This window comes from Neoarius graeffei, chromosome 18 (assembly GCF_027579695.1).
Source record: "Neoarius graeffei isolate fNeoGra1 chromosome 18, fNeoGra1.pri, whole genome shotgun sequence".
Lineage (NCBI taxonomy): Eukaryota > Metazoa > Chordata > Actinopteri > Siluriformes > Ariidae > Neoarius > Neoarius graeffei.
This window is the reverse complement of record NC_083586.1, coordinates 67,593,213-67,620,081: the sequence shown is the minus strand read 5'-3', so window position 1 is coordinate 67,620,081 and position 26,869 is coordinate 67,593,213. Positions and strand designations below refer to the sequence as shown.

The following is a 26,869-nucleotide window of genomic DNA, read 5'->3' as shown; positions in this document are numbered from 1 at the left end:
ACAAACAAGCAAACAACAACAAAAATAGGTGCATAGTGCAAAGTAATCCAGGTAAGTCAAGTATGGAATAGTTAAATAAATATAAAGTATACAGTGAGCACAGAATGATGGTATAAGTGTTCAGATATTTTACAAGTGATATCACTGATATATGAATCTGGATTTCCCTTTTGGTGCAATATGGTGCATAGTGCAAAGATGAATAGTAAATTTAAATAAGTAAAAAAAAAAAATAGGTAACTACCAATTAAGCAATCAATAACCCAATAAATTAATTAATTAGCCAAATCAATACCAACCAATCAAAAATCAATTAACCACCCCCCATCAGAAAAGCAAAAATAATCAACCAAACATTTAATCTGTTCATCAATCAATAACCCAAGAAACCAAATTAATCAATCATCCAATCAATACCAACCATTCAAAAATCTAATCAAATCAGTTTCATGCTTTAAAGGACCAGTCTGCATAAAAATCAACCAGCCAATCAAATGCAAACAATTCTTCCAACAGACCGATCAACTCAACCCATATGTTGATTAGCTCGTGCTAACTTATCTGTCAGCCAACTGAATACATGAATTAACAAATGCCTAATTAAAAAAAAAAAATTTACACACACCTGTAAAGGAATGACGATCATGAAGATCTTCTTCTCCTTGTCAGAGAGGATGTATTTGATGAAGGCGAAGCCTGTTCCTATCAGAGCCAGGGTTATGAACAGCAGCGCCCCCTTCAGGCTGTGCATAGAAATGACACGCACGATTCACACAATCGCAGCTTCACAACCAATTTTTATTCTGTCCATCTCCAACACACACACACACACTTACAGGTGAGTGATGTAGTACATTACAGCCCAGCCTTCGATAGGATGCCCCTCCATGTTGATGAAGTGATAGTTAATCTGAATGATAGATATGTATAAAAACAAACAAAAAACAAAAACACAACAAAAAACACTCAATTCTTTGGGTACATCATTAAGGTGAGTTTTCTATTCATTTCTTAAAAGAAAAGAAAAACAAAGATCAGGAAAGGTTCATTTCACTGCAGCGCTGAGGAGAAATCATTCTGCTGTTGAATGCAATGAGCATGAAGATGGGAGATGGGTTTTAACCAATCAGAGGACAGAGAATATCACAGGGTGATGTTATACTCACACTGTGGAAAACCAAGGACACGGATTTGGTGTAGGTGAGAGCTGCCATCAGCCAGTGGATCTTAAACACACTGTACCTGTAACACACACACACACACACACACACACACACACACACACACACACACACACACACACACACACACCTGTTCAGAGAATGATTACAAGACTGTGCTTTAAATGAACATATACCCTGTCCACACTAGGGATTTTGTACCGATACGAAACTACTTTCGTACCGCAACACCTGTCCACACTAGCAACTATACCGGTACTGTAGCGGTATGAAATCCACAAATGTATGGGTTTCGTACCGGTACAGTATCAGTACTGTAGCGCTTCGCTGTAGTGTGGACAGATGAAGCGGCTCTGTATCGATACAAATACAATGCGCAAAGTCACACACCTCAATCGATGTCTTCGCTGAATAAAATAGTGAAGAACGGAGATTCGTTTGTTTCTTTCTCAACTGCCTCGCGCGTTTTATATGAGTCGACTGAATAAATGACCACCAGAAATACAGACTGTACATTGACAACAAAAAGCACACACACGTTGTTTCATCCGCCATATATTCTCGGAAGGAAGTTACTCGGTAACCACGGAAACATTTCACGCACGCGCATTTCAACTACCGTGAAAGAAAACCGCAAACATTTCTCGCTAGTGTGGACAGATGCACTACACTGTGCCGGTATACTTTGTATTGAGACAGTTATACCACTATCGTACCGGTATAAGTGTGAACACAGCAATGATGTAGTTAAAAAATTGCTTTGACTCTTCTGACAATGTGTTTGCAGTGTGTGTGCGTGCGCATGTGTGTGTACTTGTGTTTGAGCAGTGTTGATGTCCAGATGATGGCCGCTGTTAGGAACAGGGCAGCCATGCTAATGTAGAGACGGGGTAGAGGAATCTCAGAAGCAGAAAGAAAGCCATCTGGGTTCTTCTCTTTGATCTCCACCTACACACACACACACACAAGTTGCTGAGGTGTTCTGGTGTTGTGTCTCGAGGTTGTTTAGCTGTGCTGAGGCGGCGTTCTTACACTGAGGGAGTACGGTCTGATGGCACCAGGCCTGGACTTGGAGCAGTAATGGAAGTTCAGATTGTACAGACCCTGATCCTCAGCACCCAGAGTGATACGAAACTGAGAAAGCGACACAGTGAGGTATTTATTACATCAGTTTACACACAGCACTGGGCAAGAAGATGATCTCTGTTCTTAATATGCCATCAATGGACATCTAAATCTGATGTCAAACACAGACTTCTGTGGATCAGCTCTGGAGACCAAGAAGCTCATAAACTTTAGTTCACTATGTTGGAGTGGTATATTTACATGGAACACACCCTTTTAACTTATTGAGATTCTACTCGGTTTGTAAATATGTTGCAGAAACGGCATTACACTTTGTTTTTTAAAAACTTTCCCATCATGGCATGGGCAATGCAAACTTTTTCCCTTCAGCTGTAGATGCCATGAAATTCCTTAATCACATTTACCTCTAGATATCACACCAACACTACAGGTGTATTACTAATGTACATTCACATTTTAATCAGCATGATCAGACTCACTGTGAAGTTGTAGGTGTCGTCGTACTGATTCAGAACCAGGTTCACTCCGTTCATGCTCTGCACCTGATCAGGAGTGAAGGTCATAGGTTACACAGGGAACTGAAGTGAAAAAGCTTGGATATCTTCAGCACTGACTGATACACACCACGCTAAAGGATTTGGTCTTCTCCACTTTGCCAGCATCATCTCCTTTTGGCACATTTTTGTTATTCTTGTCCATGTCATTGTCGTTAGTCCCAGCACCTTCTGACACTTTGGTGTCAGTCCCAGTGCCTGCTGACCCTTTATCCTTGCTTGCTGTATGCACGGACTCTTTATCTTTAGTCCCAGCACCTTCTGACACTTTGGTGTCAGTCCCAGTGCCTGCTGACCCTTTATCCTTGCTTGCTGTATGCACGGACTCTTTATCTTTAGTCCCAGCACCTTCTGACACTTTCTCATGAATCCCTGACTCTGCATTATTGCTTTGAGCATTCTGTCCATTAGCAGGCTTTTGATCTGAACCAGCGTCTGAAGGATCGCCTCTTTTCTTCCGAGAAACTGAAGGAACAAAATGAAAGAACAAAATTTCAAATAAACATCTTGAAATAGTCAAGCTCCCCGACCCCACTCCCCAAAAACCCGACCCCACTAGTCACACCAGTGGTAGCTCTCTAACTGCTGGTCATTACTTTACCCTCTCAGGCACCAAAAACCCCAGTCGTACTGCACATGCTACCATAACTCACACTATAAAGAAACAGGTTACACAAAGCCTAGCTTTCCCTGAATATTCATTTGCATTTTCTACAATCTGGCTTCTCAATCATTGACCTGCTTGTCAAGAAGAGCAGTGATCCAATCTTAGTGCAGGAGGCTTGATTCACTGTTGAGCAACATGCGTAATTTGTCACAATGCAAATGAGTAGAAGACTCTAACAGACTGTCAGTGTATTGGAGGGTCATGGCTTAGGTGTATAGCACCACCTAGGGTATGGATGTCCCAATCAAATCCCACGCATGGTTTCATTAACAGCCAGCAGACAATAAAAAACACCTCTCTGAGCCCCACCTACTCAGTCTCTACATCAAACTCAGTTAAAACACAAATTAGAAGGTCACATCATGGGATTCTTAAATAGGAAGTGTTCTTATAAAGTTCAGGGAACCCTCTCTGAGCTCTGTACCAACTGAGTGAAGGTGAACTTTTTTCACTTGAACAGAACAGAATGATAGCTACAATAACATAATTAACAGATCTTGCTGATCAGAAAGTTATTTTTACTCCTTTGAATAAAATCTGGATCATTTTCAAAAACTAGCCAGGCAACACAGGTTCAGTTTTTCACCCTTTTGTGAAGCTCATTAACTGCAATGTGTAAAAGTGAAACTGAAATTTTAAAAGGTAAAAATAAGAGAATGACTTAAATCTTTAGAATGGAGTATAGTCATGGTTTCCCCCCTTAGAAATTTGAGACTGTTAATCTTGAATAGTCGAGTTTTTTTTCCTCAAACATTCTTCATTCTCCTCTTCCTCAATTTTTTTTTTAAACCTATAAAATAGCCCTAAAACGCCACTGTAAATCTTCGTGTTGAGTGTACAAATGAATTTGTCAGGACAATGTCCATACCTCTCCCAAATTATACATGTTAAGCTCTATTGCAGGATTCAACCAAAATAAGGACTCTAATAACTGTCCTTTTGTGGCTTCTTCCCAAACGGGAGGGGAATCACATTCCAAAGTGTGTTGTGTTGAATACTGATGGGATGTGACACATAACCTGCTATCTGCAAAAATAACAACCTTCACATATGACTGGCTGGTGTTAATAAGAGCTGAAGATTTGGATTGTTAGAATTAATCTGCACAAAATTGTGACAATCTCTGATTGGTTGGTTGTGTGCACTGTGTGTGTGTGTGTGTGTGTGTCTGGTGTGTGCGCGTGCATCTGCAATGAAGAGACTTACCTTTTGTTTCACTGTACACCTGAGCATGTAAGGTACTGTCCTTCTCACCAAATGACCTCACAGTGACACTGTACACACACACACACACATGTTTCTTAAGAGCCGGCAGAACTGACAACACCTGATCTCGCTCCCTCTCTCACACACCCTACCTCAAGTTGCCTGGGGTGATGATAAACAGAAACAGAACATCCTCACTCTTGTCTTTGGACAGAGTGCACTGGTCCGTGTCCTCAGTCTGTGACGGTAGAAAACACACCATAAACATATACACACTTTCACACAATTCTGTTTTTCATTAAGCTAATTGTAGCCAACTGAAAATAATAAACGACTAAGTATGGGGCATATTTTGGTCTGGACAGCTACACACACATTTTATATTACACACACACACACACACACACACACACACACACACACACACACACACACACATACTCACAGTGTACGAAAGCACTCCATTTACCCGGGACCTGGCCAGACTGAAGCCCACCTGCGCGCGCACAAACATTTGAATCATTTAACACCACAAATAAACAACTTTCAAGTGTTGTGCGATTTAAATATCTGGGTCTGTCTCAGAAACTGGGTACTGTGGTGGTACCCCACCAAATATACTCTCAGTCAATAAACTATACAGTTTTGAATGGTGATGTTGGTTTTAATTTGAAATAAAATGATGAAAGAAATAATACAGATAAAACTAAATCTTTGATGTGAATATTCAGAATTTGGCAAAAAATTCTGCAAATTTGTGGAAAAATGGCGGCTTGATCTGGGACATGATAAACGGTCGACTACATCGCATTCCCTTAAAAAGGTTGTAGTCCACTGAAAAGTCTACAGTTATCACTAATTGTATTTTAAGTTTTAACTTTATACACCTAAGGATTGGTGTGCTCACAGAATAATCATAACCGTAATAAAACATCATGCAAAATATTTGATCACCGTCGTAACTCCATTTTCCGCAAACCCAAAACCAATACGATCGTGTGCTTTGATCTAAACGGAAAGCCTCAGGGTCAAGGTCACTACCTCACCAAAAGTAGTAACTTAAAATCACTCAGGTTTCATTTAAAAAAACAAAATCGCAGATTTATAACTAAATTTTTATATGGCGTGAAGTTAGGTATTCAATTTCCTTGTATGACCTGTGCATATGAAGAAACTGACAATAAAGCTGACTTGACTTGACTTACAGAATATGTTACAATGGTAGCTGGTCTTGTATGAATTTCTGAGCTATAAAATGAGTTGTGGTCTATTTTTTACCGTAGCGTGTTATTTGTGCGCGGGGAAAGACACACAACAATTTGCATGTGTAGAATGGAATTTTCCACTCCAACAGTTAGAAGTTGATCGCGCTTCCATTTGCGGTCTCTCTGTTACGCGGGTGATCTGTTCGGACGTTATCACTGAAAAGGTGAGTTTTGACAGTTTTATTTTGTTTTAGTCTTGCAGTATAAGGCAATAGAATGTTTTTCATCTTACTTTCATATTTCGTAGTGTTTGGGTATTTTTGGCCAATATTTTGCAACCAATTTAGATCGCACTTTTGATAGAATCTACGGCCAGTCATTTTGCCCCATCCCCGCCTCGCGCTCCGTCTGGTGCGGTAGTGATGTCCCGGTGCTCGCGCGCCGCAGCAGAGACCCGTGCGACCTTCAGCCGGTACAGTCCAGAGCCTAATCTAGGAATTTGAAAATAGGGGACAGATCCCTCACTAGTTGTAGAAACAGGGGACAGAAAATATTAACATGGGTAAAAATATCCCTCATTTGTTCCAGTTAGTGGGGACAGAAAAAATTGAACTTTCAACAAGAAAAATTAAACAAATTACTCAAAAAAAAAAAACCCTAGCAATCATGTAGAATGTGCAAGATTACCAGGACTACAAAAATGCAGAAAAATAGGCTTTACTTATCCAAATGCACCTGTTGGTTCAAAAGTTAAAGTGCAGAGAACCTCACAGCACAACATGAAGTTACCTTAAAATATAATATAAATGCCTCAGCTTTCATGTAAGAAAAAAAAAACTATTAATACTAGTACTGTGTGCAGGCAGTCTCTCCTGAAGACTAAATTAAACAATAATTGAGCAATTCCAGCGTTATGGATGTGACATTTGGACTCAAAATGGCAACAACTGACCTAGTTAATTTTTATTCCTTTCCAGTATTTTAAAATTTGTTGTATATTTTTAAGACCTCTCATATTGGAGAAGTCATGGGAAAAAAAGAATTCCCATAGTACATTTAGAACTCTAGAAAATGCCAAAAAAGGCATGCGTTATGGATGTGACGGAAAAAAATACCCCATTTCCAGGGTGACTACACATATTCATCAAACTCTGTGAAATTGCAAACATAATATCCAAATGCAGGCATGCATTTAATAAAGGAGTCTTAGCAGAAAATAAAAAAGCCTTTGTTTAAAATATTTTCTATTTCAAGCAGAATCTAGGAAGAAAAAAATCAGCGTTATGGATGTGACATAATTCCGTTATGGATGTGACGCGTCTGAAATAGACATGGCATATGTTTAGAAAATCAGCAATTTAACCACCATAACCCTTTGAAAAACTCTCTAAATATCAGCTAAAACTATCAAAGTTCTTAAATAATATTTAAGATGGCTATTGTTTTGCTGTTTTGTGGATTTTAGCATACATTTCTGTGGCTTGTGGGAATAATATAGAATTGTACATGATCAAAGTTGATTTTAGCTTGGGGTTTACATTATAAGAAAGAAAGACTGACAGTGACATATTAGGTTGGTTACAAATTGGTTCAACTTATTCACATCTGTAAAATACAGGCCTAGGTGAGATCTCTGGGAGTGGTTTTGATGTATTACATGTTGCTTTATTTTTGCATGGTGAGGTTGACATTTACATGGAATTGCCCAATTATAAACTAATAAAATAAATGGCTCAGGCTTCATAGAAGGAAAAAAGCAATTTGAACAGAATCTCACAGTATGATGCTGAAGCTGCCTAAACAATGGAAAATAAAATACCATTTTGGCAAAAATGTTGGCATCCATTAATTTCTTGTATTAAGTAAAAAAAATAAAAATAAAGTGCACACAGTGCTTCACTGTAAACATAACACACTTTCAGTAACAGAATTTAAGCCTACAGAAACACTAACTGACAGATACAGATACTGCTGACGTTTTCCAGCCTAAATATTTTCAAAACCCGCAAAAATGCACTTAAAACTGCCCAATCTGGCAACACTGCGCACATGTGATTGGATAGAATTGCAACACCGCCCTGAATTCGCGGGGATTGGTTGAATTTGCATTGATGTTGCAAACCGCAAAATCCTGGAGGGTCTGAATGTTGTTTGGATGAGACTGAACGATATGCCATGTGCTTTTGGGTATTTTTAAAACACTTCACACAATTGGTTGAGATACACTGTCTTCCAGTTCAGTGACCAATGATATAATAGTTCACAAAACTGTTTTACCCGCTAAATAAACCATTTCGGAATACTTCGGTCCTTTCCGATTGGTGTGTAAACAACGCTATATTTACCACAGTGCTTGCCAGCGGGTGCTGACAAATTGATACGCACAAGATTCAGTAAAACACGACTACACGCTCTCCACTTATAAATGCGCAACAAAATGAATAGATACGCGATATCACTCTCGCGCCCAAAAAGTGGATGTGCGACAGACAGATTAAAAACGCGTATTATCGCGTATTACGTGCCCTAGATTAGGCTCTGCAGTCGCTGTTCTTTTACCACCGCTGTTATTCTCATCTTTCCAGTGTGTTCTTGATTTTTCCATTGTGTCCTATTTCGCCATATCAAATACCCAAAATGTATCATGTTATTCATATTTAAGTGAATAATCAATTCAGTCATCATTGCTTGGGTTAAAAATGCCAAGTTATCAAAAAGAGGAAATTTATTCAATATTTTCACTCATCTGTGAAGGAGGGGCTTTAATTCTTCATGATGTAGTTATTTTATATGTAAATCAATTTTACAAAAGCATTTCAAATGTAATCAAAAACATTTTCCACAGTGGAGGCCAGATAAAGCAAGATACTATCTTTATTCTTATTAAACATGACAAAAGAAACATTGAGTGTTAGGCAAATGCAAAAAAAGTAAAATTAGAAAATTAATTTTTTGACCATAATGTCCAAAATGAGAGAGCAGTTTCTGAGACGGACCCATAGACGTATTACACAACATTGTGTTATGCGCGCACACACAGCTCACCTGATGAGAGTTGGATGTGTCCTCATCTTTAGGGAGGTATAGAGACAGCAGATTGACATCCAGAGTGCCGTTATAGAAGTATCCGAAGGTATTGAGGTGGACGAGGAAGCGCGTTTCATTCTGAAACAGACAGAAAAGTGAGCAGTTTTAAGTTTACCCCGCATGCCTTGCACCATGTTCACCCCAGCGTGCAACAAAGCAGCAGCTGTTAACTTCCTCCATAATACTGTTTTTTCTTTGGGTTGGAATTTCAGAAATGACAAGCGTCCGTTGTGTTCACAGACCTCGTATGTTTTCCGGAAAGCTCCGATTCAGCAGCATGTGACGTCACATCACACAAACAAACATAACCGAAACAGTGGAGCGGCTTTCACAGTTAAAAGCAATAAGGAGAGCAACAGAACACCTCATAAATCAGTGGCTCATAAGGAGGTGTCTCGGACATCAGTGCTTCAGAAACCAAAGTCCCATTGACTGCTATGATCATACTCTAACACACTGCCTCTTCCACATCCATGAACTCAGAGGCATGCGCTTGGCTAATCCTCACTGTGATTGACAGGGGGTGGTATGCCCCTCACATACAGCTTTCCCACCAAGGCAGTTCCAGGGCCGGTTCAGAGCCGATGCCTCATCTCAATCCAGTTCTTCATGTTTCAACAGCCAAAGAACTGGCTCAGCCAAGAAAACTGGTTCCAGAGCAGCACAAACACTTCCCTGGACTAGCACCAAGAACTGCATACATCATGGGGTGTGAGCTGGGGGCGGGATTATTGTAATCCAACAAGACCAACTAAAACTTTGTTCCCACCATTTTAAAATACATATACAGATGTACACAGTGATGTAATGATGTGGCTCTATGGTGGCTCTCTAACCTGCAGAAAAGCAAACTGGTTCTCAGAAAGGTTCACAAGCTCAACCGGCACTAGCACCAGTCCAGAACTAGGACCTAGTTCACACTGAATCGGACAAGACATACCGTCTCACACCTGAGAGAAGAAAAATTATATTTTACGATGAATATTATACAGTTTGACTTCTCATGGAAGACCACGCTGTGGATGGCTGCCTCAGTGTGTTGGTGCACATTGTTTTGTCTAATTTTGTTTGTAAATTCAGTTCAAACACATGCAGTAGGTTAACATGGGGTGGCCTTGGGCTGAAGTGCCCTTGAGCGAGGTACCCAACCCCTGACTGCTCCCCAGGCGCTGTAGTGTGGCTGCCCACTGCTCTGGGTATGTGTGTGCGTGTGTTCACTGCTTCAGATGGGTTAAATGCAGAGGATGAATTTCACTGTGTTTGAGTGTGCATGTGACAAATAAAGGCTTCTTCTTCACTGCTGCAATATCCAAATCTCTTTCACCAGAGAAGAGCTCTTGAACATCAGGGGAACAACTCCAGCAGATTTATTACCAACTTTTCTGGTGTCATCCTTGGAATTACTGGACATTCTGGTCAAAGGAGCACTCACCTTTGCTCACTCAGCAAGACACGGGAGGAGAAAAAAACAAAAACAAAAAAAACGCGTGGGTGCGCCTCAGTCAGCACGGCTTTTACACTCCATTACCTACAACATTTCTCTCCAATGTGCGCTCATTGTGCAACAAACTGGATAAACTCCAGTTACTGATGGGGAGAAACAGGGATTTTTCTATATCTTACGTTTTATGCTTCACGGACACGTGGCTATGCGGACTCATACCGGACCGTAACATGGGTCTCTCCAGTAAAACAAAAGGGTGGCATAATCTGTTTTTATGTAAACAGCACCTGGTGTAGTGATGGGTCAGTGATCCTGCAGCCTCAATCACGAACCACGCAAATACAAACAGTTTATTAAATGCCTGACCAGAGAAGAGAATATTTTAGATCACAGCTACACTCTTAGTCAACAACACCCATCACGCTGTCCCCTGCACTACACTGAGCCACCCTGACCACATCATGGTCCACCTGATTCCTGTATACAGGCAGAAATTAAAGCTGAGGAAACCTGTAGTGAGGACATCCAAGATGTGGAGCAATGAGGCTGTGGAGAACCTTCAGGCGTGCTTGGTCTGTACAAACTGGGATGTGTTCAGGACTGCTACCAACAGTCTGGAGGAGTACACAGAGGTTGTGACGTCCTACATCAGTTTCTGTGAGGACTGCTGCATTCCATCACGCACCAGAGTGAGTTATAGTGATGACCAACCCTGGTTCACATAAGCTCAGACAGTTAAGGGTGCAAAAGGAAGACACGTTCAGAAGTGGGGACAGGAACAGGTTTAGCAAGGCGGTGAGAGAAGCTAAACGACTGCACTCTGAGGCCCTGTCCACACAGCAACGGATTCAGGTGAATTTGATAAAATTGTTTATCGTTTCCGCCTGGCATCCACATGGCACCGGCGTTTTGGGTGCCCCAAAACAAAATCATTTGAGAACGGGTTCCAGAGTGGAAAAATCTGGCAATGGAGCCATTGCGAAGTCATCTGGATGAGAAGAACGGATTTGTTTACGATGACGTCACAACCACGTGCTTCACGCCGGGTAGAAGTGTAACGAACTCGATGCGAGTTGTCAACAAATCCTATAACTTGGTTCATGAAACGCACTTACAAAATATTTTCACTGTGAATATTTATTGTGTAATGGTGCAAAGTGAGAGAGAGAGAGAGAGAGAGAGAGAGAGAGAATAGCCCTTAGGGCAAAGTCAATCCCGACAGCAAAAATAGGGGAAAAAAAAGGAGCGATCTCACCTCTTCAGATGTTGGTTTAAGTCCGACAATACATTCCTCAAAAAGGGCATAGAAGAATAAAGTAATCCATCAACGTGTAGCATTCAATTTATTCCGAACCATTAAAGAATTCTGGAGGATATCAATGTTGGCGTACCGGCTTCCATCTACGCCCGTTCATTCCTCTTTCTGCGTCTCCATTCAAAAAACGACCACGTGATTTAAAGGGACTATATCCATAGGATAGGGAGTGAGAAAGTGTGTGCGTGTGACAGTGACAGGGATAGTCACTGTGCGCATGCGCAGTTATGCGCATGTGTTTACTTCTATTGTTCTGGTGTCTCCGATGGGACCGTCTTACAGCGCACCTAGAGGTGTGGCATGTGTATTGCATCGTTTTCAGCAAGCGCTGCATTACCATATGGACCTGAAATTTAACTGATCCGTTGCCCATGTGGACGCGATATTTAAAAAAAAAAATCTCGTTGCCGTTGTTGTGTGGATGTAGCCTCAGAAACTCCAACACCAGTTCTCAGCCAACAACTCTACGACTGCCTGGAAAGGGCTCAAACAGATCACTAACTACAAACCTGCAGCCCCCCCCGTTAACGACTTGCGCCTGGCCAACCAACTGAAGGAGTTCCACTGCCACTTTGAAAGACAATGGGATTATCCTGATAACATCCCCTGTGGCTCCACACTCCAGCTCCTGCCCACCACCTCCACCCCCTACCTCAGCCTCTCTACAACCCCTTCCCCTGGAGACCCACCCTTACCTCCACAGCCTCAACTCTCTCCATTCTGGAGAGAGACATTAACAGGATCTTAAGAAGCTGAACCCCCGCAAAGCAGCAGGTCCCTACTCTGCTTTACCATTTACCCTGAAGCACTGTGCTGATCAGCTGTCTCCAGTGTTCACAGACATCTTCAACACCTCACTGGAGACATGCCCTGTGCCAGTTTGCGTCAAGGCTTCCACTGTTATCCCCATCCCCAAAAAGCTAAAGATCACAAGATTAAATGACTACAGACCCATTGCCCTGACTTCTGTGGTTATGCAATCCTTCAAGCACCTTATGCATTACCACCTTAAAGCCATCACTGACCCACTCCTGGAACCCATCCAGTTCGCCTACAGACCTAACAGATCTGCAGACAATGCCATCAGCATGGCTCTCCATTTCATCCTCCAGTACCTGGACTCCACAGGAACCCATGCTAGGATCCTGTCTGTGGATTTCAGTTCCGCCTTCAACACAATCATCCCGGCTCTTCTGCAGGACAAGCTCTCCCAACTGAGCATGCCTAACTCCACCTGCAGGTGGATCATGGACTTCCTGTCTGACAGGATAGCTGGGGAAATACATCTTGGACTCCTGAACCATCAGCACCAGATCCCCCACCCCCATGGCTGCGTCCTTTCTCCTTGACTCTTCTCCCTATTGAGGTATTTCACCCACATGACCAAGTCATGTGATGCTGCCATTTTGGACGGCACGGCTCGAATCAGTTTGAATGCGAGGAAGACGACAAATGAAAAACATAAAAGAAAAAGGAGCGAGATGCAGAAAACACCTTCACTATCCAGCGACGTAGGGCATTTACAGGGTGAGCAGAGGGAGAGGTATTTGCAAAAATTGAGGTTAGCAGGCTTAGAGAACGACGTTTACCTGCTTCCACCAGGATTGCTCACTGACGTACGGAAGTACACGAAGCCCTCGTCTTTACCTGACTTCGGTCCAAATGATCTGTATACCTATGTCGTTAAAAACCCATCGCCATACACAGGTATTGATCTGAAAGCGTATAAGAGTTTGGATGCCTACAAATATTTTGTGTCAGGCTGGGTAACATGCCTACATCAGCGGGTCGTCCCTGGAGCCGGTGGTCGCCATCTGATTACAGCTAAGGTTTGTTCACATTTTCATTTACTTTCAGTCCTTAGGATAAACAAAATGTTATTAAATGTCATTGAAATAACTTCTTAATCTGTTGAGACATGGCCCGTTATAAATTTGCTGTTACCAGGCAATGACCAAGAACTGTATTATTAGGGTCGGTGTAGTTGTAGCAGTGCACTAGCAGCTAGCTGTTAGCACTAGCTAATGTCAACAACAGTAGCTGGTATGTTAATGTAGCAATGTTTACGTTCAGTCATTTGGATGACTGTTAAAACCTTTCAGTCTCAAGTTTTTCCTTTACTGGATTTACTAGTTTACTGAGCTAGCGTGCTCGGGCAAGCTGGGAGCTAGTGCACGCTAGCTCCCCGGCGGCCGGCGCGCGCTAGCTCCCCGGCGGCCGGCGCGCGCTAGCTCCCCGGCGGCCGGCGCGCGCTAGCTCCCCGGCGGCCGGCGCGCGCTAGCTCAGTAAACTAGTAAATCCAGTAAAGGAAAAACTTGAGACTGAAAGGTTTTAACAGTCATCCAAATGACTGAACATAAACATTGCTACAGTAACATACTAGCTATTGTTGTTGACATTAGCTAGCTTGACGTTCAAAATGGCGGACACCGGGGCGTCACGTGACCCTGTGACGTCAGGTGAAATACCTCAATAACCCAACAGCTGCACCTCTAGTCATCAGTCTGTCAAGTTCCTAAAATTTGCAGACACCCCAACCTCAATGGACTCATCTCTGATGAGGAGGAGTCTGCCTACAGGTGTGAGATTGACCATCTGGTGTCCTGATGCAGGCAAAACAACTTGGAGCCCAATGATCTAAAGACAGTGGAGATGATTGTAAACTTCAGGAGGAGCGCACCCTCCCTCTCCCATCACCCTGTTTGACTTCCCAGTGGGAGTAATTCTGCTTCCTGGGCACTATAATCACCTAGGACCTTAAAGGAACAGTCCACCGTACTTCCATAATGAAATATGCTCTTATCTGAATTGAGACGAGCTGCTCCGTACCTCTCCGAGCTTTGCGCGACCTCCCAGTCAGTCAGACGCGCTGTCACTCCTGTTAGCAATGTAGCTAGGCTCAGCATGGCCAATGGTATTTTTTGGGGCTGTAGTTAGATGCGACCAAACTCTTCTGCATTTTTCCTGTTTACATAGGTTTATATGACCAGTGATATGAAACAAGTTCAGTTACACAAATTGAAACGTAGCATGGAAAGTCCGCACTATAATGACAGGCGTACTAACACCTTCTGCGTGCTTCGACAGCGCATTGATACCTGCACTCCTGAGTGCAGGAAGAGAAAACGCGGAAGAGTTTGGTCGCATCTAACTACAGCCCCAAAAAATACCATTGGCCATGCTGAGCCTAGCTACATTGCTAACAGGAGTGACAGCGAGTCTGACTGACTGGGAGGTCGCGCAAAGCTCGGAGAGGTACGGAGCAGCTCGTCTCAATTCAGATAAGAGCATATTTCATTATGGAAGTACGGTGGACTGTTCCTTTAAGTGGGAGATGAATACCCGCTCTCTCATCAAGAAAGCACAGCAGAGGATGTTCTTCTTGCGGCAGTTGAAGAAGTTTGAGCTGCCAAAGACAATAATGGAGCACTTTTACACTGCCATCATTAAGTCCATCTGCACCTTCTCCATCACCATCTGGTACGTTGCTGCCACTGCCAGGGATGAGGGCAGACTGCAGAGCATCATTTGCTCTGCTGAGAGGACGATCGGCAGCAACCTTCTGTCTCTTTAGGACCTGTACGAGTCCAGGACCCTGAGGAGAGCAGAAAGGATTGTGGCCGACCCCTCTCATCCTGGACACAAACTTTTTGAAATCACTCCCCTCTGGTAGGAAGTTGGAGTCCATTAGAACCAAAACCTCATGCCTTAAGGCCAGCTTTTTCCCCCCACTGCAGCTGCCTCATCAATAAGGTCAGACACCCCATTGACTCTAAACCCTCACTTGCAATCTGTGACATTAATGCACTGTCTCTAAACTGTGATTTTGCACATTTCATGGTCATCTTCATCCTGTGACCTGCCTTTTTTTTTTTTTTTTGCACACTCCAGGACATATTGGACAAGTTGGACTTCAAAACAACTTGTACACATACCCCTTAAATATGTCCGCATTTCAAATTTGTACGTTTTAGATTCTTATTTTTTAAATTCTATTTATACAACTTTTTTTTTTAATTCTCCTATCTTCACTGTTCAAGCACTAACTACCAAAGCAAATTTATTGTATACATGTTATACAGATGTGAAAACGGACTTGGCAATAAACCCGATTCTGGTTCAGATTCTGATTCTGAATGCAGACATGTCGAACCGAGGGTCGAGCATCAGTTTCCCCAGTACTAGTCAGGCCACGCACACAAGCCACAACAGTAACAGTAGTATATTATTTTATTGTAAAACAGAAATCATGAAGTTGCATCATTAGCTATACACTAAACTGTAAACAACAATCACTCAGAAAGAGAAGCACCCCACTGGTACTGGCCATCATCTGCCACAAGCCCCACCCCTTTCAACCTGTCATGCATGATTAGATAAAAAGTGTCCATCACAACATTGTTTATTTCAATTATTCCATTTTAATCTATTGCCAGGCCTTTAGATTACATTAATTTGGGCACATCAAAGGAGCGAAGCGACTGCGTGAATGAGCGTAGCGGGGGGGATGCGGGAGGGGGGTTTCCCCCCTTCCGCGCGCGGAAGAAGATTTCTGATTGCAGGTCAAATTTCCTCTCTCACAGAGGTTTCAGATGTCTAAACTGATCAGAACGATAGTATGTGTCTAATAAGTGTTGCTTTGCTTGTTGTGCGAGCGTCCTGTAGTAATGGGCCGTCCATGCGGCAATGTGGCTTCCAGAAAATCAAAGCAGAAACGCTAGCATATGAGTCAATGGCAGATGCCTTAACCAATCAAACCTCGGGAATCCAACTTCCGCCGATCAGGAAAGAGACTGGTACCTTTCTGAGTGGGTTATAGGTAAAGTTCTGTCGCTTGCTTGACATTTTCGGTCGATTTTGGAATTAACTTAATTGTTTTGATCGGAAATTGGAACGATCAATGTGTGATAAAGATGCGCATCATCCCTTTTTTTCTTGATTAATTTGGGGACGCTAATTTGGGTGCATTTAATTTGGGCACACCGTTAAACGGCCTGGCCAAGGTGTAATATAAAGGCCTGATTACATTGCCTGTTTGCACCGTGGGTCAGAGAGGACTGAAATTTCATCTGTGCTGTATGTCAAGCATGTATAGCATATTTGAAAAATAAAGTTGACTTGACTTAGAACCCTGCCCCCTCCCCTCTCTGGGTTCTCTGTCCATGAAATGTTCTACAATGGGTAAAACCAATCAGGGGTCGACAGCCAATCTTTCCACAACTGTTAATCGCCCACACACAGACAGCTATATATTAACCCCCCACACACAGACAGACAGCTAGATATTAACCCCCCACACACAGACAGACAGCTAGATATTAACCCCCCACACACAGACAGATAGATATTAAACCTGCACATACAGACAGATATTAAACCCCCCGCACACAGACAGACAGAAAACCCCCACACAGACAGACATTAACCCCCCCACACACAGACATTAACCCCCCCACACACAGAGACATATATTAACCCCCCACAAAGACACAAATATTAACCCCCCACACACAAACAGATATTAAGCCCTACACAGACATATATTAACCCTAACACAGACAGACATTAACCCCCCCATACAGAAATACAGATATTAACCCCCACACACAGACAGACAGATGTTAACCCCCCACACACAGACAGATATTAACCCCCCACACACAGAGAGACAGATATTACCCCCCACAAACAGACAGACAGATATTACCCCCCCACACACAGACAGACATTACCCCCCCCCACACACAGACAGACATTACCCCCCCCACACACAGACAGACAGACATTACCCCCCCACACACACAGACAGACATTACCCCCCCCACACACAGACAGACAGACAGACATTACCCCCCCACACACAGACAGACAGACATTACCCCCACACACACAGACAGACAGACATTACCCCCCCACACACAGACAGACAGACATTACCCCCCCACACACAGACAGACAGACATTACCCCCACACACACAGACAGACAGACAGACATTACCCCCCCACACACAGACAGATATTAACCCCCCACACACAGACATACAGAGATTAACCCCCCCCACACAGACAGACAGATATGGCCCTTTTCCACTACCCTTTTTCAGCTCACTTCAGCTCACTTCAGCCCGACACGGCTCGCGTTTCGACTACCAAAAACCAGCACGACTCAGCTCGTTTCAGCCCTGCTTAGCCCCTAAAACTCGCACCGTTTTGGAGTGGGGCTGAAGCGAGCCAAGCCGTGCCGAGTGAGGTTGGGGGCGTGAGCAGACACTCCCCTGTGCACTGATTGGTGAGGAGGAGTGTCCTCACATGCCCACACACGCCCCGCGAGCGCGCTGGGATCTGTAAACACCGCAAACCCGGAAGAAGAATAATTACGAATTACGAGAATTTCTGAAGCCTTATGCGCCTCGCCTCATCTATACGCTCTTGCCAGTATCTGTTGGCGTTGTCGGTGACAACAAGCCACAGCACCAAGACCAGCAACACTAACGACTCCATGTCCTCCATGTTTATTGTTTACTATTCGGGTCGTGAGACTACTGCTTAAAAGCTCACTGAATCAGTGACATACAGAGCATCGTGCACGAGTTCGCGGAGCGCAAGGCTCGTCGTATGCCCTTCAAATAATGCGCGCAGTAGGCTATTGATGTTTTATTATGAGCCATGTACAGTATGTCGCCTAATGTTTTTTTGTTTCTGAGTTACATGTTCGTTTGAAGGACTTAATGTACAAAATAACATAGTTGCACCCCGTAGTGTTGAAATTGGTAAACACAGTGCATTCAGTGAGGTTTGCACCGCCCTCCTTTTATTTCTGACTCTTCCTGTCACCACTCTGAGCGCTCATTCGTATGCCCTTCAAATAATGTGCGCAGTATAGGCTATTGATGTTTTATTATGAGCCATGTACAGTATCCTAATGTTTTTTGTTTCTGAGTTACATGTTCGTTTGAAGGACTTGATGTACTAAATAATATAGTTGCACCCGGTAGTGTTGAAATTGGTAAACACCGCAGTTGCGGACATTTTGTAGCCTAAAATGATGTTATGATAAGCTTTAATAAAGGGCCCGGTCATTTGCCCCGCCCCCGGCCCGGCTCTGACTTGTTCCGCCACTGTCACTGATGTCACTGTTTGCGCTGCTTAACGACATCACGTGACGTCCACCCACTTTCGCTAACTCCACCCAATGTGTCCACCCACTTCCAGCCAGCACGGTTCAGCGCGGTTGTAGTCGAAATGCAACTCCAACAGCCCCGCTCAGCTCGACTCCGCTCGACTCGGCACGGCACGGCTCAGCCGCGTTTGTAGTGGAAAAGCGGCATTATTAACACCCCACACACAGACAGACAGATATTAACACCCCACACACAGACAGACAGATATTAACCCACCACACACAGACATACAGACATTAACCCCCACACACAGACAGACAGACATTAACCCCCACACACAGACAGACAGACATTAACCCCCACACACAGACAGACAGACAGACATTAACCCCCACACACAGACAGACAGACAGACAGACAGACATTAACCCCCACACACAGACAGACAGACAGACAGACAGACAGACATTAACCCCCACACACAGACAGACAGACAGACAGACAGACATTAACCCCCACACACAGACAGACAGACAGACAGACAGACATTAACCCCCACACACAGACAGACAGACAGACATTAACCCCCACACACAGACAGACAGACATTAACCCCCACACACAGACAGACAGACAGACATTAACCCCCACACACAGACAGACAGACATTAACCCCCACACACAGACAGACAGACATTAACCCCCACACACAGACAGACAGACATTAACCCCCACACACAGACAGACAGACATTAACCCCCACACACAGACAGACAGACATTAACCCCCACACACAGACAGACAGACATTAACCCCCACACACAGACAGGCAGACAGACAGACATTAACCCCCACACACAGACAGACAGACAGACATTAACCCCCACACACAGACAGACAGACAGACATTAACCCCCACACACAGACAGACATTAACCCCCACACACAGACAGACATTAACCCCCACAGACAGACAGACAGAGAGACAGACATTAACCCCCACACACAGACAGACAGACATTAACCCCCACACACAGACAGACAGACAGACATTAACCCCCACACACAGACAGACAGACAGACATTAACCCCCACACACAGACAGACAGACATTAACCCCCACACACAGACAGACAGACAGACATTAACCCCCACACACAGACAGACAGACAGACATTAACCCCCACACACAGACAGACAGACATTAACCCCCACAGACAGACAGACAGACAGACAGACAGACAGACAGACATTAACCCCCACACACAGACATTAACCCCCACACACAGACAGACATTAACCCCCACAGACAGACAGACAGAGAGACAGACATTAACCCCCACACACAGACAGACAGACAGACAGACATTAACCCCCACACACAGACAGACAGACATTAACCCCCACACACAGACAGACAGACAGACAGACATTAACCCCCACACACAGACAGACAGACAGACATTAACCCCCACACACAGACAGACAGACATTAACCCCCACACACAAACAGACATTAACCCCCACAGACAGACAGACAGAGAGACAGACATTAACCCCCACACACAGACAGACAGACAGACAGACATTAACCCCCACACACATACAGACAGACATTAACCCCCACACACATACAGACAGGCATTAACCCCCACACACATACAGACAGAGAGACAGACATTAACCCCCACACACAGACAGACAGAGACATTAACCCCCACACACATATAGACATTAACCCCCACACACATACAGACAGACATTAACCCCCACACACATACAGACAGACAGACATTAACCCCCACACACATACAGACAGACAGACATTAACCCCCACACACATACAGACAGACATTAACCCCCACACACATACAGACAGACATTAACCCCCACACACAGACAGACAGACAGACATTAACCCCCCCACACACAGACAGACATTAACCCCCACACACATACAGACAGACATTAACCCCCACACACAGACAGACATTAACCCCCACACACAGACAGACAGAGAGACAGACATTAACCCCCACACACAGACAGACAGAGACATTAACCCCCACACACATACAGACAGACATTAACCCCCACACACATACAGACAGACAGACATTAACCCCCACACACAGACAGACAGACATTAACCCCCACACACATACAGACAGACATTAACCCCCACACACATACAGACAGACATTAACCCACACACACATACAGACAGACATTAACCCCCACACACAGACAGACAGACAGACATTAACCCCCCCCCACACACAGACAGACATTAACCCCCACACACATACAGACAGACATTAACCCCCACACACAGACAGACAGACATTAACCCCCACACACAGACAGACATTAACCCCCACACACATACAGACAGACAGACAGAGACATTAACCCCCACACACATATAGACATTAACCCCCACACACATACAGACAGACATTAACCCCCACACACATACAGACAGACATTAACCCCCCCACACACAGACAGACAGACAGACATTAACCCCCCCACACACAGACAGACATTAACCCCCACACACAGACAGACAGACAGGCATTAACCCCCCCCCCACAGACAGACAGGCATTAACCCCCCCACGCACGCAGACAGACATTAACCCCCCCCCACGCACGCAGACAGACATTAACCCCCCCCCCCACGCACGCAGACAGACAGGCATTAACCCCCCCCACGCACGCAGACAGACAGGCATTAACCCCCCCCCCCACGCACGCAGACAGACAGGCATTAACCCCCCCCCACGCACGCAGACAGACAGGCATTAACCCCCCCCCACGCACGCAGACAGACAGGCATTAACCCCCCCCCACGCACGCAGACAGACAGGCATTAACCCCCCCCCACGCACGCAGACAGACAGGCATTAACCCCCCCCCCACGCACGCAGACAGACAGGCATTAACCCCCCCCACGCACGCAGACAGACAGGCATTAACCCCCCCCACGCACGCAGACAGACAGGCATTAACCCCCCCCACGCACGCAGACAGACAGGCATTAACCCCCCCCACGCACGCAGACAGACAGGCATTAACCCCCCCCACGCACGCAGACAGACAGGCATTAACCCCCCCCCACGCACGCAGACAGACAGGCATTAACCCCCCCCACGCACGCAGACAGACAGGCATTAACCCCCCCCCACGCACGCAGACAGACAGGCATTAACCCCCCCCCCCACGCACGCAGACAGACAGGCATTAACCCCCCCCACGAACGCAGACAGACAGGCATTAACCCCGCCCACGCACGCACGCAGACAGACAGGCATTAGGCCCCCCCCACGCACGCAGACAGACAGACAGGCATTAACCCCCCCCACGCACGCACGCAGACAGACAGACATTAACCCCCCCACGCACGCACGCAGACAGACAGGCATTAACCCCCCCACGCACGCACGCAGACAGACAGGCATTAGGCCCCCCCCACGCATGCTGACAGACAGGCATTAACCCCCCCCACGCACGCAGACAGACAGACAGGCATTAACCCCCCCCACGCACGCACGCAGACAGACATTTACCCCCCCACGCACGCACGCAGACAGGCATTAACCCCCCCACGCACGCACGCAGACAGACAGGCATTAACCCCCCCACGCACGCACGCAGACAGACAGGCATTAACCCCCCCACGCACGCACGCAGACAGACAGGCATTAACCCCCCCCACGCACGCACGCAGACAGACAGGCATTAACCCCCCCACGGACGCAGACAGACAGGCATTAACCCCCCCACGCTCGCAGACAGACAGACAGGCATTAACCCCCCCACGCTCGCAGACAGACAGACAGGCATTAACCCCCCCACGCTCGCAGACAGACAGACAGGCATTAACCCCCCCCACGCACGCAGACATACAGGCATTAACCCCCCCCCACGCACGCAGACATACAGGCATTAACCCCCCCACGCACGCAGACAGACAGGCATTAACCCCCCCACGCACGCACGCAGACAGACAGGCATTAACCCCCCCACGCACGCACGCAGACAGACAGGCATTAACCCCCCCACGCACGCACGCAGACAGACAGGCATTAACCCCCCCACGCACGCACGCAGACAGACAGGCATTAACCCCCCCACGCACGCACGCAGACAGACAGGCATTAACCCCCCCACGCACGCACGCAGACAGACAGGCATTAACCCCCCCCACGCACGCAGACAGACAGGCATTAACCCCCCCACGCACGCAGACATACAGGCATTAACCCCCCCACGCACGCAGACATACAGGCATTAACCCCCCCACGCACGCAGACATACAGGCATTAACCCCCCCACGCACGCAGACATACAGGCATTAACCCCCCCACGCACGCAGACATACAGGCATTAACCCCCCCACGCACGCAGACATACAGGCATTAACCCCCCCCACGCACGCAGACATACAGGCATTAACCCCCCCACGCACGCAGACATACAGGCATTAACCCCCCCACGCACGCAGACATACAGGCATTAACCCCCCCACGCACGCAGACATACAGGCATTAACCCCCCCACGCACGCAGACATACAGGCATTAACCCCCCCACGCACGCAGACAGACAGGCATTAACCCCCCCACGCACGCAGACAGACAGGCATTAACCCCCCCACGCACGCAGACAGACAGGCATTAACCCCCCCACGCACGCAGACAGACAGGCATTAACCCCCCCACGCACGCACGCAGACAGACAGGCATTAACCCCCCCACGCACGCACGCAGACAGACAGGCATTAACCCCCCCACGCACGCACGCAGACAGACAGGCATTAACCCCCCCACGCACGCACGCAGACAGACAGGCATTAACCCCCCCACGCACGCACGCAGACAGACAGGCATTAACCCCCCCACGCACGCACGCAGACAGACAGGCATTAACCCCCCCCACGCACGCAGACAGACAGACAGGCATTAACCCCCCCCCACGCACGCAGACAGACAGACAGGCATTAACCCCCCCCACGCACGCAGACAGACAGACAGGCATTAACCCCCCCCACGCACGAAACGCAGACAGACAGACAGGCATTAACCCCCCCCACGCACGAAACGCAGACAGACAGACAGGCATTAACCCCCCCCACGCACGAAACGCAGACAGACAGACAGGCATTAACCCCCCCACGCACGAAACGCAGACAGACAGACAGGCATTAACCCCCCCACGCACGCAGACAGATATTAACCCCCCCACGCACGCAGACAGATATTCACCCCCCCACGCACGCAGACAGATATTCACCCCCCCACGCACGCAGACAGATATTCACCCCCCCACGCACGCAGACAGATATTAACCCCCCCACGCACGCAGACAGATATTAACCCCCCCACGCACACAGACAGACAGACAGGCATTAACCCCCCCACGCACGCAGACAGATATTAACCCCCCCACGCACACAGACAGATATTAACCCCCCCACGCACGCAGACAGATATTAACCCCCCCACGCACGCAGACAGATATTAACCCCCCCACGCACGCAGACAGATATTAACCCCCCCACGCACGCAGACAGATATTAACCCCCCCACGCACGCAGACAGATATTAACCCCCCCACGCACGCAGACAGATATTAACCCCCCCACGCACGCAGACAGATATTAACCCCCCCACGCACACAGACAGATATTAACCCCCCATACACACAGATATTAAGCCCCCCCATACACACAGACAGATATTAAGCCCCCCCATACACACAGACAGATATTAAGCCCCCCCATACACACAGACAGATATTACCCCCCCATACACACAGACAGATATTACCCCCCCACACACACAGACAGATATTACCCCCCCACACACAGACAGACAGACAGATATTAACCCCCCATACACACAGACAGATATTAACCCCCCATACACACAGACAGATATTACCCCCACAGACAGACAGAAATTAACCCCCCCAGACAGACAGATATTAACCCCCACACAGACAGACATATATTAACCCCCCAGACAGACAGATATTAACCCCCCCAGACAGACAGATATTAACCCCCCAGACAGACAGACAGATATTAACCCCCACATAGACAGACAGATATTAACCCCCCCCAGACAGACAGATATTAACCCCCCCCCAGACAGACAGATATTACCCCCCAGACAGACAGATATTACCCCCCCAGACAGACAGATATTAACCCCCCCCAGACAGACAGATATTAACCCCCCACAGACAGACAGATATTAACCCCCCACAGACAGACAGATATTAACCCCCCACAGACAGACAGATATTAACCCCCCACAGACAGACAGATATTAACCCCCCACAGACAGACAGATATTAACCCCCCCAGACAGACAGATATTAACCCCCCACAGACAGACAGATATTAACCCCCCCACAGACAGACAGACAGACATTAACCCCCCCACAAACAGACATTAACCCCCCACAGACAGACAGACAGATATTAACCCCCCATACACACAGACAGATATTAACCCCCCATACACACAGACAGATATTAACCCCCCATACACACAGACAGATATTAACCCCCCCATACACACAGACAGATATTAACCCCCCCATACACACAGACAGATATTAACCCCCCATACACACAGACAGATATTAACCCCCCATACACACAGACAGATATTACCCCCACAGACAGACAGAAATTAACCCCCCCAGACAGACAGACATTAACCCCCACACAGACAGACATATATTAACCCCCCAGACAGACAGATATTAACCCCCCCAGACAGACAGACAGACATTAACCCCCACATAGACAGACAGATATTAACCCCCCCAGACAGACAGATATTAACCCCCCATACACACAGACAGATATTACCCCCACAGACAGACAGAAATTAACCCCCCCAGACAGACAGACATTAACCCCCACACAGACAGACAGATATTAACCCCCCCAGACAGACAGATATTAACCCCCCCAGACAGACAGACATTAACCCCCCCAGACAGACAGACATTAACCCCCCAGACAGACAGACAGACATTAACCCCCCACAGACAGACAGACAGACAGACAGACATTAACCCCCCACAGACAGACAGACATTAACCCCCCACAGACAGATAGATATTAACCCCCCTCCACACACAGACAGATATTAACCCCCCCACACACGTATACATCACTTCCAGTCTGAAAATTTATAACGTCTTTTAATGCATTTTAAAGTATGATTTTATATAGTAGTGTATATGACTGAGTGTTAAGATCATCAGTAACAGAACAACCAAGCATCACTGTTTTACAGAAACGATTGTAATCCAACAAACGTCTAATTAATTAATTAATCCTGTTTAATAAACTCCATGTTTTCATGGCTGGCGTCACTACTTGTTTAGCTTAGCATACTTTAGCTAACAACAAAAACTTACCCTCAAAGTAAGGTGATGTATTCTGGCCTCGCTTAAACACACCAACACCGGGAATAACACGTAAACGACATGGTATAAAATCATCGTAGATAATCCGCTGATTTTACCTCAACTGCTTTAAATAAATTAAGTGTTTGTAGCTACTTTGCTAACTACCTGTTTGCAAACTTCCCACTTCTAACCAGGCACTCACTTCCTCGACGCCGTCATTTTTCCCCACAATCACTTTCAGACAAACCCCGCCCCCCGCACTACGATTGGCTGGTATGTTCCCGGTTTCTGTGCGAGGATTTGTTCAAAAACTTCAGTCTTCTGTCTCATTGGTTCGTACATACAAACAGAACACGGAAGTAAGAAGTAAGAGAATGGATATATCAGAATGCGGGTGGAAATAAAGAAAGAAAGAAAAAACGAACGTTTCCTGGAATCGTAACAGTTTACACGTCATCGCTAGCATTAGCTAGCTAGACACGCCAACAGTGCCGCCATCTTGAATGGGAATTTTTTAAATTTTACATTGATTGCTTTTTTCTTAGTTTAAATCTAATTTGATGATAA

The 26,869-nt window shown here is 46.0% G+C and overlaps 1 protein-coding gene across 1 annotated transcript in view; it reads right to left on the bottom strand.

Annotated features, from left to right (window-relative positions):
* LOC132866504 (protein GPR108-like) overlaps positions 1 to 26,521 on the bottom strand; it is a 33,954-nt gene extending 7,433 nt beyond the window's left edge. Inside the window, exons 1-12 of the mRNA XM_060899312.1 lie at positions 26,312 to 26,521; positions 8,945 to 9,064; positions 5,140 to 5,190; positions 4,847 to 4,932; positions 4,695 to 4,762; positions 2,892 to 3,286; positions 2,747 to 2,809; positions 2,214 to 2,315; positions 1,996 to 2,129; positions 1,167 to 1,242; positions 837 to 910; positions 626 to 743 (exon numbers count right to left, since the gene is read on the bottom strand). Of these exons, the coding sequence (XP_060755295.1) occupies positions 626 to 743; positions 837 to 910; positions 1,167 to 1,242; positions 1,996 to 2,129; positions 2,214 to 2,315; positions 2,747 to 2,809; positions 2,892 to 3,286; positions 4,695 to 4,762; positions 4,847 to 4,932; positions 5,140 to 5,190; positions 8,945 to 9,064; positions 26,312 to 26,395 (1,371 nt within the window). The 5' untranslated portion in view covers positions 26,396 to 26,521. The remainder of the gene's footprint in view (positions 1 to 625; positions 744 to 836; positions 911 to 1,166; positions 1,243 to 1,995; positions 2,130 to 2,213; positions 2,316 to 2,746; positions 2,810 to 2,891; positions 3,287 to 4,694; positions 4,763 to 4,846; positions 4,933 to 5,139; positions 5,191 to 8,944; positions 9,065 to 26,311) is intronic.
* Between the last annotated feature and the right edge of the window lie 348 nt (positions 26,522 to 26,869).